General features: G+C 40.9%; 1 protein-coding gene across 1 annotated transcript; it reads left to right on the top strand.

Moving 5' to 3' along the window:
- Positions 1-441: 441 nt before the first annotated feature.
- On the top strand, positions 442-12,499 carry MED6 (mediator complex subunit 6). The gene is made up of 8 exons (XM_041460072.1): positions 442-573; positions 5,908-6,067; positions 7,075-7,166; positions 9,353-9,435; positions 10,150-10,258; positions 10,716-10,831; positions 11,580-11,607; positions 11,986-12,499. The coding sequence occupies exons 1-8, from the start codon at positions 552-554 to the stop codon at positions 12,111-12,113; spliced, it is 738 nt and encodes a 245-aa protein (XP_041316006.1). The 5' UTR covers positions 442-551; the 3' UTR covers positions 12,114-12,499.
- The last annotated feature ends 989 nt before the right edge of the window (positions 12,500-13,488 follow it).

The following is a 13,488-nucleotide window of genomic DNA, read 5'->3' as shown; positions in this document are numbered from 1 at the left end:
GAAATTAAGAAATGCCAAGGACCATACCTCAGGACAGGAACCATACAGTGTTTTGATGATGTGACCTCAAAACATCTATTATTCCCACATGGCTAACTAAATTAGGGCTACCCCAGCCAGCTCAAGCTGGATAGATGTGATGCTGAGCAGCAACCTGTGACCGACGTCTATTTCACTTTGAAAGTGACCGGCAAATACCAGCCGGCCAAGGTCAGGTGAGAATGACTGCAAAACCCTGGTATCTCTCCTTTTGAGCAAACAGCTCCGAATGAGCGTGTCGATTTTCAGCACTGGCGCCGTCCTTCTGGTTAAGCACCACTCAAGCGAAGAGCAGCCCACTTTTACTTGCGGTGGGACGCTGGGCCAGCACAACCCTTCGCTTCAGGAAGGTGTTTCCCGGGCCAGCGACCGCCTGTCGGGACGAGAGCCGTTCTCCCCGCACACGGCTTCCTCCTTCCCGGCCGCCCCTCCTCCTCCCCGCCCCCCCGCTCCAAGGCCGCTTCCTGCGCGCCGCCCCGCCCCGCCCCGCTCAGGACGTGCGTGGCGCGGCCATGGCGGCTGTGGACATCCGAGGTAGGCCCGGGGCGAGGGTGGTGCTCGGGGCTCTCTCCCTGAGGCTTCGGGGCGCTGCCCCCCGGCCTGGGCTCGGGGCGGCCGCAGGAGGGGGTCGGTGTGGTGGTGTGACGGTCCTTGGGAGCTGGAACTGCCGGCAGGAAAAGCTGCCCAAAAAGCAGCTTTCTTGGATGTGCGGCAGGCTGCGAGCGTGTGCTCAGGGCCGCCTGGGGAAAGCAAGCTTCTTTCTGGTAGATTCTGCCTTTTCAGGGGGAATAAAGAGGTCCTGCAATGAGATGGCGACCTAAGGGTGCAGCTAAAAAAGAGAGTTCCGGCTCTGAAGTGTGGGGGAAAGTGGGAAACGCTGGCGTGTGTGGGACTTGCACGGGACCGGAGCAGCGAGTGAGGCTGGTAACCTCAAGAGCGCTTAGGTGGGTGTGGTGAGGCAGACCAGGTGTTAGGAAAGCCAGAAAGAAAGCTGAAGTAACAAAAACCATTTGGATGTGGAGTCAGGGATATTAATAAAAAGAGAAGAAGTGATATTTGACTGATGTGTTAAAGAATATTTATGTTGTAAACAAAGTAGAAGTTAAATTGTTGTGAAGAGGTGGAGCTTTGAGAGAAGAAGTGGGAGTTCAGAGGCCACAGGAGAGGAAGTTATTTTTCTCCATAAGAGTGTCTGAATGGAATAACATCAGAAGCCTGTGTGGTGGAGTCTCAGAATGAACAAGAGCAAGTATTTAAGGAAATCTCATGAAGGGTCAGTTTTGATAATGCCACAGAGGTTCTCTCCTTTTTTGTCTTCAAGTTCTTAATGATTATGTGTAGTCCTGTGTGTTTTTCTGACTGCCTTGTTTGAGATTACACGAAGGAACTAGGTAGACAGTAGATGGAGGAGTGCTGTATTAAGTTATTTGCTGATCTGAGAACCTTCTGTCTTACTCCAGATAATTTAAGCTCCTTCGAAGTCTTTAATATAGTTCAATATATTAAGTAGATTTTGAGGCATACTTCTATTTTTAATCTATCTGCAGTGGATTAACCCTGGCTGGATGCCAGGTACCCACTAAAGCCACTTTGTCACCCCCTTTCTCAACCAGACAGGTGAGAGAGGCTATAATGAAAGGCTTGTGGATTGAGTTCAGGGCAGGGAGAGATCACTCATCAGTTACTGTTCTGGGCAAAACAGACTTGATTTGGGGAAATTAATTGAATTTATTACCAATTAGATCAGAGGAAGATAATGAGAAATAAAACCAAATCTTAAAAACACCTCCACTGGGCTTAACTTCACCCTGAAATGCTTGAACTTCTCTCCCCCAAGCAGCAGAGGTGAACAGGGAATGATGTTGTGATCAGTTCATGCATGTTGACCCTGCCACTCTGTCCTCCTCACCAGGAGGACTCTTGACAGTCTTCACTGCTCCGTGGTGGGATCCCTCCCAGAGGAGATAATCCTTCATGAATTTCTCCAATGCTGTTGTTCTGAAATGGGCTTTTTCACCTGGTAGAAGAAGCCCATCCACACAACAGAGTTGAGGTATCTGATTTACTGCTCTTAAATTCTGTACCAGCCTACACGCCTGAGAACAAGGCTTCTTTACAGGTATTAAATTCATATTGGTACTCTGAGCAGCAGTCAGTACTGTGTCCAGGATGTCCTTTTCAGGTTCATTTGAGATCTGGTTCATTGATAAGCAGATTTGAGTTTTCCATGCCTTTTTCTGTGAGACGCATAGCTATACACAGTTCTCAAAAAAAGTTACTTGAGCATTCAGTTTGCATGGTAAGTCTTGTCCTGACAATGGAAGGGGACATTCTGGCATATAGAAACTCGTGAGTCATGTCCAGTTGGGACAGTCCACGAGCTGTAAGAATGGCCATAAAACCCTTTTTCCCATTGCCTCAGCGATCGGTATTGTAACTTTACTTTAAAGCAGGGCCTTGCCTCTGTTTATTCCTGAATATGAAGTCTGTTGTTTCATTTTCTGGTTGTACTGGAGCTACGAGGTCTGCCAGGAATGCCTTGACGTTTTCCACCCATCCCCTCCTCTCACAGTCAGAAATAACATTTACATCTAATTGTCCCTTCCTGCCTACCAAGAGTACGTTGATTCAGGCCAAAGGGTGGGAGCCCTTTCAGACCCCAGTGCCCCCTGCCTATTCCTCTCCTTTCATCTTCTTTAGTACCATTCTCTTCTTCTTCACCATAAACAGGTATTCAATGTAGCCTGCATAACTCCCCAAATTAGGGTTATTAGTCAATATGACAGTTTCCAAAAGCTGATACATTCTAGTGAAACAGATTTAAGCCTAGCCACTTTGGTTAAGTATTTAAAAAATGAATGGGACTCAGGTAAGGGTGAAGCTGATAATAATATTCCCTGAATTTGGGGAACATAAAGGTTAGAAGTTAAGGTAGAGTCTTGGATGATCAATGGGTCTACCTATGAAAAACCGTCCCAGATTCTTCTGCACGACACATCAAAACCAGTAGTGAAAAATCCAAAATTTTGCAGCTCTGAAAAATGGAATTGTTAGTATAATTTTACTGTGTATCCCTTTGGGCCTACCATCATGTGGGACTGTCATTTAAATTCAAAATAGATATTACTGAAACTACAATAACTGCATTTTCACCAATCCAAGAGTATTAGAATATTTTATCTCCACAAATTTTTGAAATCAGGCCATGTGTGATCTAAAATACTGGTCATCAAGAAATTCTGTTTCATCCATCTTGGTCTCTGAAATTGGTAGAAGTTATAATGCTGATCAATATTTGGCACTTAATCCAACCCGCTCAGAGTTTTTAAGTACCTTCTGTGCAGGATGGTTCTTGGTTACACAGGCAATCCCTCACTTTTCCAAAATTACCAAGATTTTTGCAGCACCCAGCGCTGGGTCAGGATGGACAAGTGCCCCTTGTCACAGGGAGCATGGTCTGTGACCTGCCTTACCCTCTGGGCCAGCTTTGAGGCTGCTTTGCCCAGGTGAACATGACCTGGAAGCTCTGCAGGGCCTGGCGGCTCGTGGGGCTGCTTGGCGTGGCTTGTATTGCACTTGGCATCGGAGGGATGTGAACAAAGTGCTCCAGCATGGGTCTCTCAGAGGGTCACAAGTCCTGCCAGCAAACCTGCTCCAGCTTGGGCTCCTCTGTCCAAGGGAGCAGAGGTCCTGTCAGGAGCCTGCGCCAGCATGGCTTCCCATGGGGTCACATCCTCCCTTGGGATCCACCTGCTCCAGTGGGGGGTCCTCCAGGGGCTGCAGCTGAATCTCTGCTCCACTGTGGATCTCCATGGGCTGCAGGGGGACAGCCACCTTATCATGGACTGTGCTTGTCTCTGCAGGACATGGGGGAGCTTCCAGAAGCTTCTCACTGAAGCCACCCCTGTAACTCCGCCTGCCAAGCCTGGTCAGGCAAGCCCAATACACTGTCAGGCTATTTTACTGTTCCTCTTGGTTTGTCAAAGCTTAGTGCTGGGCTACCTGGCCAACAAGGCCAGGTTCAGCACATTGTGTGAATTACTCTTCTTTTTTGCCTAGGATTGCTGGCTTGTCTTCCAAATTGTCTTGAAAATCATGACAGATTGGCAGTATTGTCACAAGCACTTTACTTTTGTATTTGTGATGCAAATTCCACAAAAAATGCTTTGCACAAGATGTTCTATTTTTGAAAGGAACAGGGAAGCAGGAATGCCATCCTTTCTTATACCCAAAATAAACAGTACACCCTTCAGTATGACAGCTATGTCAGGTTCATGGTTTGTTTTATTCTTCCTCTCCTCTTTCCAAGAATAGTTAAGAGAACAATCTTGCTAGTTATGAAGGCAATTATAAATACTGGCACTAAGCAGCTGTGGATAATTGAGTCTTAGAGTCCAACTTTATATTCCATTTTATGATACATTTACATTATACATTTCAGAGTCTATGTACAGCATGATAGCTATGTATATCTCTCTCTCTCTAAAACTCACCTGACAATCCTCTGAGAAATGCAGGTATTGTTAATCATACAAACAAAGAAAGTTTGTATTTGAAGTATAATGTGAGAGCTTATTATGAGAAGAATGCAAGTGCTTAAGATTTTAAGATTTTTTGAAAGGAGAGCTCTTTTGGATTTGAATGGCGTTTGGAATAAACAGCATTACCACAACTTGGGTACTTAATCATGGATCTTAGTGCCATGTTTCTGAGATTTCCTTTTCTGTAGTGAGGAGAGAGAATAGTCTATGTGAAATAATTTGAATGCCTCTAGACTTCTCCATCCCTTTCCCTGCCCTGCATGAAACAGTTGGGCTAAAAATTCTGAGATTAGGAAAAATGGTTTACATGTAGCTATTTCTGTTGAATTTTTCCTGGTTTGCTAAGCAGGTAGTGTTGCTTTATAACTCTTCCTCAGAGAAGCTGCTAGTAGTGTATGAGCTGATATTTTTGAAAGTGATCCAATGATCCTTGAGCATGCTGAATTGTCACAGAAGTAAAATATTCTCATTGGAATGATAAGTGCGAGTTCAGGGTGTGTATATGATGTGTGAACTTTAGGGAGTGGTTCCCGTGAGTAGGGAATTTGAGATCTTCGATCAGTCTTCAATGACTTCTCATCACTTAGGGTTTTTTAATTTAAACAATGCATGTCTCTTCCTGCTTTCTTGTGTCTAGGAAATTCTGTTTGCTGCTGCTGTGATTTAAAATCAATGAATTTCAGGGGTTTTTTTCCAAGCTTCCTCCTGGATCTCCAGTGTTAGCAAATTTGTTGCCTGTGGAACTGGTTGTTGACACTGCTTTCTTTGATGTGCCTGAAGAACATTTTGCTGCAGCATGATAACAAAATGCAGGGACTTTAATTCGTATTTCCCTAAATCTGTAAGAATTTAGCTGGCCTATTATGACTTGTAGGTTATAAAGTATGTTCATTTAAAAAGCTTGCTTTTCTTTATATAATTGTTAGTGTTCGGTAGTTTGATAGCTGTAATATCCACTGAATTATAGAACAAGTAATTTGCTGTAGGCAATTTGGCAGATTAATTTTTGAGTCAGGAGTAGAATCTCTTATTCAAGATTACTAGGAAGCATCTGCCCAAAAGCAGCATCTTTGTGTTTGCTGTTGGTTTTTAGGTTGTGTTGGGGGTTTTGTTTGTTTGTTTGTTTTTGTATACTACTAAGAGACCTGCAGAAGGTTAAAGGTTATCAATTATTATTTGAACTCCATGAAATTCTTTCATGTTAAGTGGTATGTTTGTGTTCCATCTCCTTTCTCTGCTGTAATTGTTAACTCCTGTCAATTTACTCTTGGATGTATTTGTAGTGTTTTTGACTGCTTTGGTACTCAATGTAGATTTATTTTTCCAGATAATCTGTTGGGAATTTCCTGGGTTGACAGCTCCTGGATTCCAATATTAAACAATGGGAGCGTGTTGGACTATTTCTCAGAGCGAAGTAACCCTTTCTATGACCGAACATGTAACAATGAAGTCGTCAAAATGCAGCGGATGACCCTGGACCATTTGAAGTAAGTTGTAATTTGCATGTGGCTGATGTGCAGTATCCCTTGTCCCTCCATTCAGAGGCTTTGGTGACTGAATGGAAGCATGCTGGAAAGCTCATTCTGTTCTGTGCTTTTTAGTCCCACCACTTTCCAGTGAGGCCAGCTTTTTCTGTATTTGGATGTTTTCTACTTAAGCCATCTCAATTAGGTGTTAAGCTTGAAGGATTCTGTGTATCTTTTGAGATTCCAGTAAATCACCCTTTAGATATTTCTCTGACATAGAAAAGCTGTCTTCTCTCATCCTCCCTGCTCAACAGCACCTGAGTAGTGTAAATGCTTTTTCTGCAGTGAATAGAGTTTATGTTAGGGGATACTTTGAGTTCATAAATAGTGTGTGTTTCCATATACTGCTGGCTCTGTGCCATAATTAGTACATAATTGCTCCAAAGAGCTGGCTTTTTACTATGGATAATAAGAGTAGTGAGTGTTGTAAATAAACTGATCACATATGGTTGTGTATTGAGATTGCATGTGCAAGTTAACTTTCTTTTCAGTTCCCCATCTGCTATGCTGAGCACAAGCGAGTGTTTGAGAGCTATTTAAAGACTCCACAATATGATGGGGAGTTTGCAAGCAGAGCTAGAAGTCCATTGGTAAAGTCACTTGTGCTCAGTGTTGTTGCAGAGAGGTCTTTACATCAGACACACAGATGGTCACAGCATACACCAGTTCTTTGTTGCTGTATTTAAATGACATCTCCACGATGATAGGTTGTTATCTTTCTTGCTATTTATCTGTTGCTAATATATTCTACTTGTGTTGTGTCAGGTTGTTACAATTCCCCTTTTCTATGCACCTAGGGTTTGTTAGCTAGCTCAGGAAATCCTTTGCCTTTATTTACTGCACATTATAAAGAAGAGCTTTCAAAGCATCAGAACTTTGTTGCTTTATTGCCGGGCCCTTTGGTCGCTCTTCACATCCTACGGATTTTACTTGGAGGAAGATATTTACTCTGGTTGTTTCTTTCTCAGCCAGATGGTTGGAGTGGAGTACATCCTTCTCCATGCTCAAGAGCCCATTCTCTTCATTATCCGAAAGCAGCAAAGGCAATCTCCAACACAAGGTACAGTCACTCACTTCTTGCCTCTGTTGTGAAGCCAAATCAGTCAGTTGTTTTTATCAGTTCCTAAATTGTGTCTAAGCATTTCTGCTTCCCCTTTTCTGTCTTAATCTCCAGTCTAATTGGGAGGGTATGATGCTTTGTGGTGGGGGGAGATCCTTTCTGCAGCGGTTCCCTGCAGTGTGCCGGTGGCAGGGAGTGCCATCTTGTGGGGAAATGGGAACAGTGAATGAGAGTGCTGCCTTGTGCTACATTTTCCTACAGGAAATTGCTAATAGCATTCATTCCATTTATCTGTTAGGCCATGCAAGAGTGTCCATGTCGTGTTGGGATGGAGTCTTGTGGTAACAGCACCATTCCTTCCTGTAGTGTCACTTCCCAGTTTTTAAATTGAACACCTTAGCTTTTTTTTCCCCATCTGCAGGCAACTGGCTTCATTATTCCTTTTTAACCTTGAATTTGTTTGTGTATGTGTGATTAATCAAATATGTAGCCACATTTCAATAGTTATTTGATTGTCTTATCTGTTTACTACATGTTCATATAACATAATTTAGGTTTTTTCAGAGTAAGCTTTGTAGGAAAGAAAGGCAGGATTAGTGCTGGTTATTTCTTAAATTCTTTTTCTTAGGAGTTTAGGTTCTGTATATGCATTTTGGTCTTTACAGGGCTTTGCCTTGTCTTGTAATGTTTCTTATTTGCTTATATCAAATAATGGTCTGTTTACATTGCAGTTCCAAATTGAGAAAACATGTATGATTGATTCTTTAGTACATTGTTTGAGTTATTTCTTTATTAGAGATTTTCAACATAGCTTCTGAAAACGAGTATAGAATTATCATACAGCCCTTAATTTCTGGCTTTGACACCTTTTAGATTGAGACTGGAGTTGGAGCTACCACAGTATGTGTGTTTATGCTGTAAGGCAGATGTATGTTTGGTGGAACTTAACTGAGACTTGTTTGGTAATGTTTTTCCCGCTGTGACTGTAAAGTTTGTGCTGGGTACCTTAACTGAGTTGCAGAGTTCCCTAGCTGAGATGTTTCCATGCGTTTTATTTCATTGTGGTACAAAAATTAGTGTATTTGAGACATGGGAATGGGGATGTAAAGCTGAAATTTAATTAGTTCCTAGCTAGTGTAGAATACTCAAATACAACTGATGAAGGCCTGTGTGTTTTTAAAACATTTTAAATTCTTGAAGACAGGCTTTTGCCTGATTGAAGTGATATTATAAAAATCCTTAGATTATTGATTAGGGAGTGTTGCCTGTCTAGGAGAGTAGGTCCCGGTACAGAGCTGTGAGACAGTAAAACTGCAGTTCTGTGTCTTGCTCCATTTGTAAAGAAGTGCTAAGCATCCTTTTTCTCTTGAGAAGAAGTGGGTACTGGCTGTAATACTGTCTGGGACTGCTAATTTAGGCAGGTGTCCAAGCTTCATAAAATGCAAGTACTGGGTGAATTGTTAGTAGAGATGGAGGAACTGGAACACATGTGTGCACAGGTCATGTCCTTAGGAATGTGAAGCTGGGAGCATTGCTATGGTTTCTCAATTGAACAGTGTTCAGCAGAGTTACAGAGGCAGCTGTAATGTTCCTCTGCACTGCAGCTCTAATGAACAAGAATTTTTGATTGGTCAGTAGATGTTGCAAATCTGATTTAGCAAATGCCTTTGGAAGGTAGTCTTTTTTTAGCAGAATGTTACTAATTTAGAAAAGCACACTCTGTGTGTGCTTCACTCCATTGGGTCTGGGAAATCTAGCTGAGAGGACTGTAGAAGTTAGAGAAAGCTGACTCCAGAACAATGGTATCTTACATTATAGTGGGTTTCTACTGGTAGCCAAGGCTAGTAGAATTACTTCCAGAGCAGTTCACTTGACTAGTAGTAGCTCTAGTGTACTCTGAAAACCCCAGTTCTGTGAAGCAAATCATTTGCTTGCAGTAGGACAGGACTTTACAGCACATGCTTTTCTATCTGTAAAGCACACATTGGTTTTTCTCTCCTTATCAGTCTGTGCCTAAGGTGCAAATAAAGCACCTTGAAGGAAAAGGTTAACAAGAGAAAATTTTGTGATAAGAAAAATACTGCAATTTTTCAGTTCCTGCTACGACTGAAATTCAGCAACAAATACACAGTCTTTGGCCAGAGCTTTAAATTGATCCCACATCTTTCTCCTTTTTCTTCCCACAGTTATGCCATTGGCTGACTACTACATTATTGCTGGAGTGATTTATCAAGCACCTGACTTAGGATCTGTCATTAACTCCAGAGTTGTAAGTGTTCTGTGCATTTGATGTGTACTGGTTTATATCCGTTTTTACTTTTGGTTGCCCCCCGGTCTGTTTAAATATCTCCTTCACCATTCTGAGGAAAGATCTTGTGTAGTAAGGGTGCAGTAACTTAAAACAAGCCCCACTGGTTAATCCCCACGTGTGGGGATCCCACGTGAAAGTGCAGGATCTTGTGAGTGCGCAGTATTGCCCAGAAACTAGGATTCTTTATTTAAGGATGAAGGATCAGAATAACCGAAGCTACACAATTGGCAGAACAGCATGAAGTTTGAATAATCAGAATTTTAAAATTATTTGACATACGTATGTAATAATAATTAAATATATAATCAGTGAAGCTTGCTTTGGAAAGTTAATGTTAAGGTAATGTAATATTTATTTTTAAATGAGGTATATGTTTTCAGTTGCTGTGGTATTTCTTCTCAAATTGGATGCTCAAGTTTGTTTTCATTCCTTCTGTTCTCGTAAACTATTGGTTTTTTGCAAGTTTTTCTCTGTCAATTTAGAAAAGCACTTCAGAAGAGCCTTGTGAGAACCTGTTAAATTGCATTCTCAGTCCAAAACTGGATATTCCAAGCTCCCTTTCCAGAACAAAAATGAATATAGAATATTAATTTTAAAATACCTACTTTCAAAAGATTACATTGTGTTTGCTCCTTGAGTTCTGAACACTGCCTTACATTCTTGTTCTGAAAGCTCACTGCAGTGCATGGAATTCAGTCGGCTTTTGAAGAAGCTATGTCCTACTGTCGCTATCACCCATCCAAGGGCTACTGGTGGCATTTCAAAGATGAGGAAGAACGAGGTATGATTGCTAGTTTCTCCTGCATACTTTGGGAGAGGAAAGGAACGTAGGGAAAAGCTTGAGGCAATGCACAGCGATGGTGGAGAGGTGAGATGAAGTGCCTGAAGGGTAAGTTAGGGCTCTCTACTATGTGAAAGGAATTTTGCCCTTCTGTGCTGGTGGGAATGAATATCAAGGCATGGGTGGGAGATGAAAATAATGAACTGTGTGTTAACAAAGTGGGCAACTCTTCAACCCACTGGGGACCAAAACCCATTTTCAGAAGCCAAACCAGTTTGTCAGGAGGTAAGAATCATCCTTAATCTGTCTTCCACAAAAAAACCCCAAACCTTATGTCAGTAAGAAAATGGAGGTGAAGTTCAGAGGAGAGACAAATACCAACTTGTCATACAACAAAGAGCTGATAAGAGAAAATAAATTTTAATACATCTTTCTCTAATATTTCTGTGACTTGCAGAGAAAACTAAACCAAAAGCCAAGAAGAAAGAGGAACCAAGCTCTATTTTCCAAAGACAACGAGTAGATGCTTTGCTTTTAGACCTAAGACAAAAGTTTCCACCCAGATTTGTTCAGGTATGACACTCAAAAGCTACACTTTTACTGTAACTTAGAACTTAAAAGACAATCATAGGTATTTAAACAGGTGAAACTGAATTGGAATTCTGTTTATTTCTGAAATAGTAATATGGATTAGATAACGAACTTGACATGGAAGGCTCATATAAGAGTGTAGGATCTCTGTTTGTAATCACTGGAGTCATTAAGACCTTGGCAAAACTATGACAGTGAATTTTATTATACACCTTCCTTATCTGATCACAGAGGGTCTGTTCTCAGCTATCTGATGTTGCTGCTGCTTCCAGTTTCTTCCTTTGTGAACTCAATCAAGCCATCACAGTATTTTTAGTTACTCCATTGTTCTAGAGACTCATTAGTTAGTGTGGAAATTCTTGGCATTCTGTGAAGTTGTTGTAGTTACCTCTGATTGTCTTTGGTAGCCATTTGTTCCACCAAGTCTTCTGCTTGGGAGCAAAGGAAATTGTTTACAGCATCTCACAGAAGTGCTCCTCAGCCAGTTCTGGGAAAGACTGGCTAACTGGATATTTTTGTCTTCAGTGTTTTTCAGTTGTCAGGGGAAAAACTGGATGTTATAAAATATTAACTGGATTTTGTTTAAAGTGTATTTAGTGACCCATTCTACCCTCACCTCTTACATATAAGAGTGCATTGCTTGCATTTAATTCCTAAATTAATGGCAGGAAGGGTTGAGAATTACAACTTTGGTTCCACTGATGTGTTGGTTTTCTTTCTTCCCTCACAGCAAAAGCCCGGAGAAAAGCCTGTCCCAGGTAAAACTGTAATATTTTCACAAGAATTAAAAAATAGGCTCTGTATGCAGTATCTTTCAGTTGCCATGTAAGCTCTTGCTGATGCTACTGTGAGGTGATTTAGAATTCTGGCATTACCTAGTTGTGCAAAGTAATGGATAAGAGTGAAGATTTTGAGTTGATCATAGGCAACCTCCAAACAGGAAAGGCATGAACTGTATCACTTCAATCTCTTCCACCTTTTAACTCATATAAGTATGAATTTATTCTCTTCTTATTATTCTTACACCTTTGAAATTAATGTTGCCCTTGTGACATTAACAATATTTTCTAAATACTAAAGATTGTTTTAGGAATGAAAATCAGAGGTTTAACTTTCTTTTGCTGTTACATCTTTAGTGGATCAAATCAAAAAGGAACCAGAACCAGTCCCTGAAACTGTCAAGACAGAGGAAAAAGAGACTGTAAAGAATGCTCAGAGTGCTGGTGCTAAAGGGCCACCTGAAAAACGAATGAGACTCCAGTGAAGAGAGAAGCTGTTGCACATCTGGATTAGTCAGAACCTGGAAAACAGAAGATTCTTGCTCCCTTTTATTTATATTTAAGCTCTTCCACTGAGACTGATAATTCAGGGACTGAGATTCCTGTAACAGCTTTTTCTGTAGAAACCTCTCATGCAAATGTTGATGTCAAGATGTGAGCTGCTTTAAAGGAGCTGTTTTCAGTCGTCATCTTATTTTGAATGCTGACTTGTGAGAATGGTTTTTACGTGGACATGTTCAGCAGCTTCCTGAAATCTTTACAAACTCCTGCATCCTTTGTGTCTAGGTTTCCTTTGTAAAAAGAAAAAAACCCCTTTTGTATATAAAAAGGAATTTGAATTCTTGGCAAATAAAGCTCCTGGCTGCTGGAATGCCTTTCTTAAATGTATACTTTGTTAGTAGCAAATATGTCATATGTGCTGGCAGCTTTTTTTTTTTTCCTTTTTTTTTTTTTTTTTGCTTGGACATTGGAATATATTGTCTTCTATTTTGAGGAGGAAAAGTTAGGTTACCCACTATAAATTGCTGTGCCTCTAGTGTGCTTGGGATAAAGACAAAAGATTTGCTAACTGGACCTTCAAATCCATGTAGTTAGATGTCAGAATGGTCACAATTTCTAGATATTCTTGGACACGGGTTGTACTTAATGGTTAAGCTAATAGTTTTATTATAGAAGTAAGTGTTTTGGGAGAGAGATTTATGGCGTAAAACAGGCTAAGATCTCTTGATGCTGCACACTCAGGGAAGCTGTTTATATTTCTGATTTTCCACTGTAACTCAAATATATCTATCACATCTCTTCCTCTGTGCTCCTGGCACTTCCTTGCTCCATTAGACATGTGCCTTTTAGACTTGCGGAAGTGGGTCAGAGGAAGAGAAACATCACTGACACCTATACACTTATTTAAGCATGTTGCTTACATAAAGCTTTTTTTTTCTAAGAAAAATTAGAAATCATCTGTTGAAAAGAAATTACTTTTAGTTTGGTTTTGGTTTTTCACTGAAGTAATGGAGTGAACCTTGAAATAGTTTGCTTTCTTTCCACAACTGTTACCTGTTTTCATGCAGTAAACTGTAGTTAGCAAGAAAAAGGTTTGTACACAGCAACCAAAATGTAGATAGGCAGAAAGACTAAAGTATGCTTCAATACCTGTGTCAAATTTATCTTCAGGTTACAAGACACTCTTTTTCAGTAACGTAGCTCTCCAGTCAGAGCTGTTTATTACTGAATGATAGAAGGACGTGTCAGGGCTATTTATTACTGAATGATAGAAAGATCCATGTCATTTTTGTTGTATAATCCAAAGCTGTAATGTTAAAAGATGCAGATATGCCAATAGCTGTTCTCAGTTAATGCAGA

Source organism: Pyrgilauda ruficollis, unplaced genomic scaffold (assembly GCF_017590135.1).
Source record: "Pyrgilauda ruficollis isolate IOZ18807 unplaced genomic scaffold, ASM1759013v1 scaffold14, whole genome shotgun sequence".
Classification (NCBI taxonomy): Eukaryota; Metazoa; Chordata; class Aves; order Passeriformes; family Passeridae; genus Pyrgilauda; species Pyrgilauda ruficollis.
The sequence above is the reverse complement of the archived record's forward strand: the minus strand, read 5'-3'. Positions and strand labels throughout refer to the sequence as shown.

What these genes read in the sequence shown, in the direction of transcription:
- MED6 (XM_041460072.1), top strand. Translation starts at nt 552, where the DNA reads ATGGCGGCTGTGGACATCCGAG. An exon ending in GGCGGCTGTGGACATCCGAG is followed by an intron (nt 574 to 5,907) that starts GTAGGCCCGGGG and finishes TTATTTTTCCAG; the next exon opens with ATAATCTGTTGGGAATTTCC. An exon ending in TTCCACCCAGATTTGTTCAG is followed by an intron (nt 10,832 to 11,579) that starts GTATGACACTCA and finishes CTTCCCTCACAG; the next exon opens with CAAAAGCCCGGAGAAAAGCC.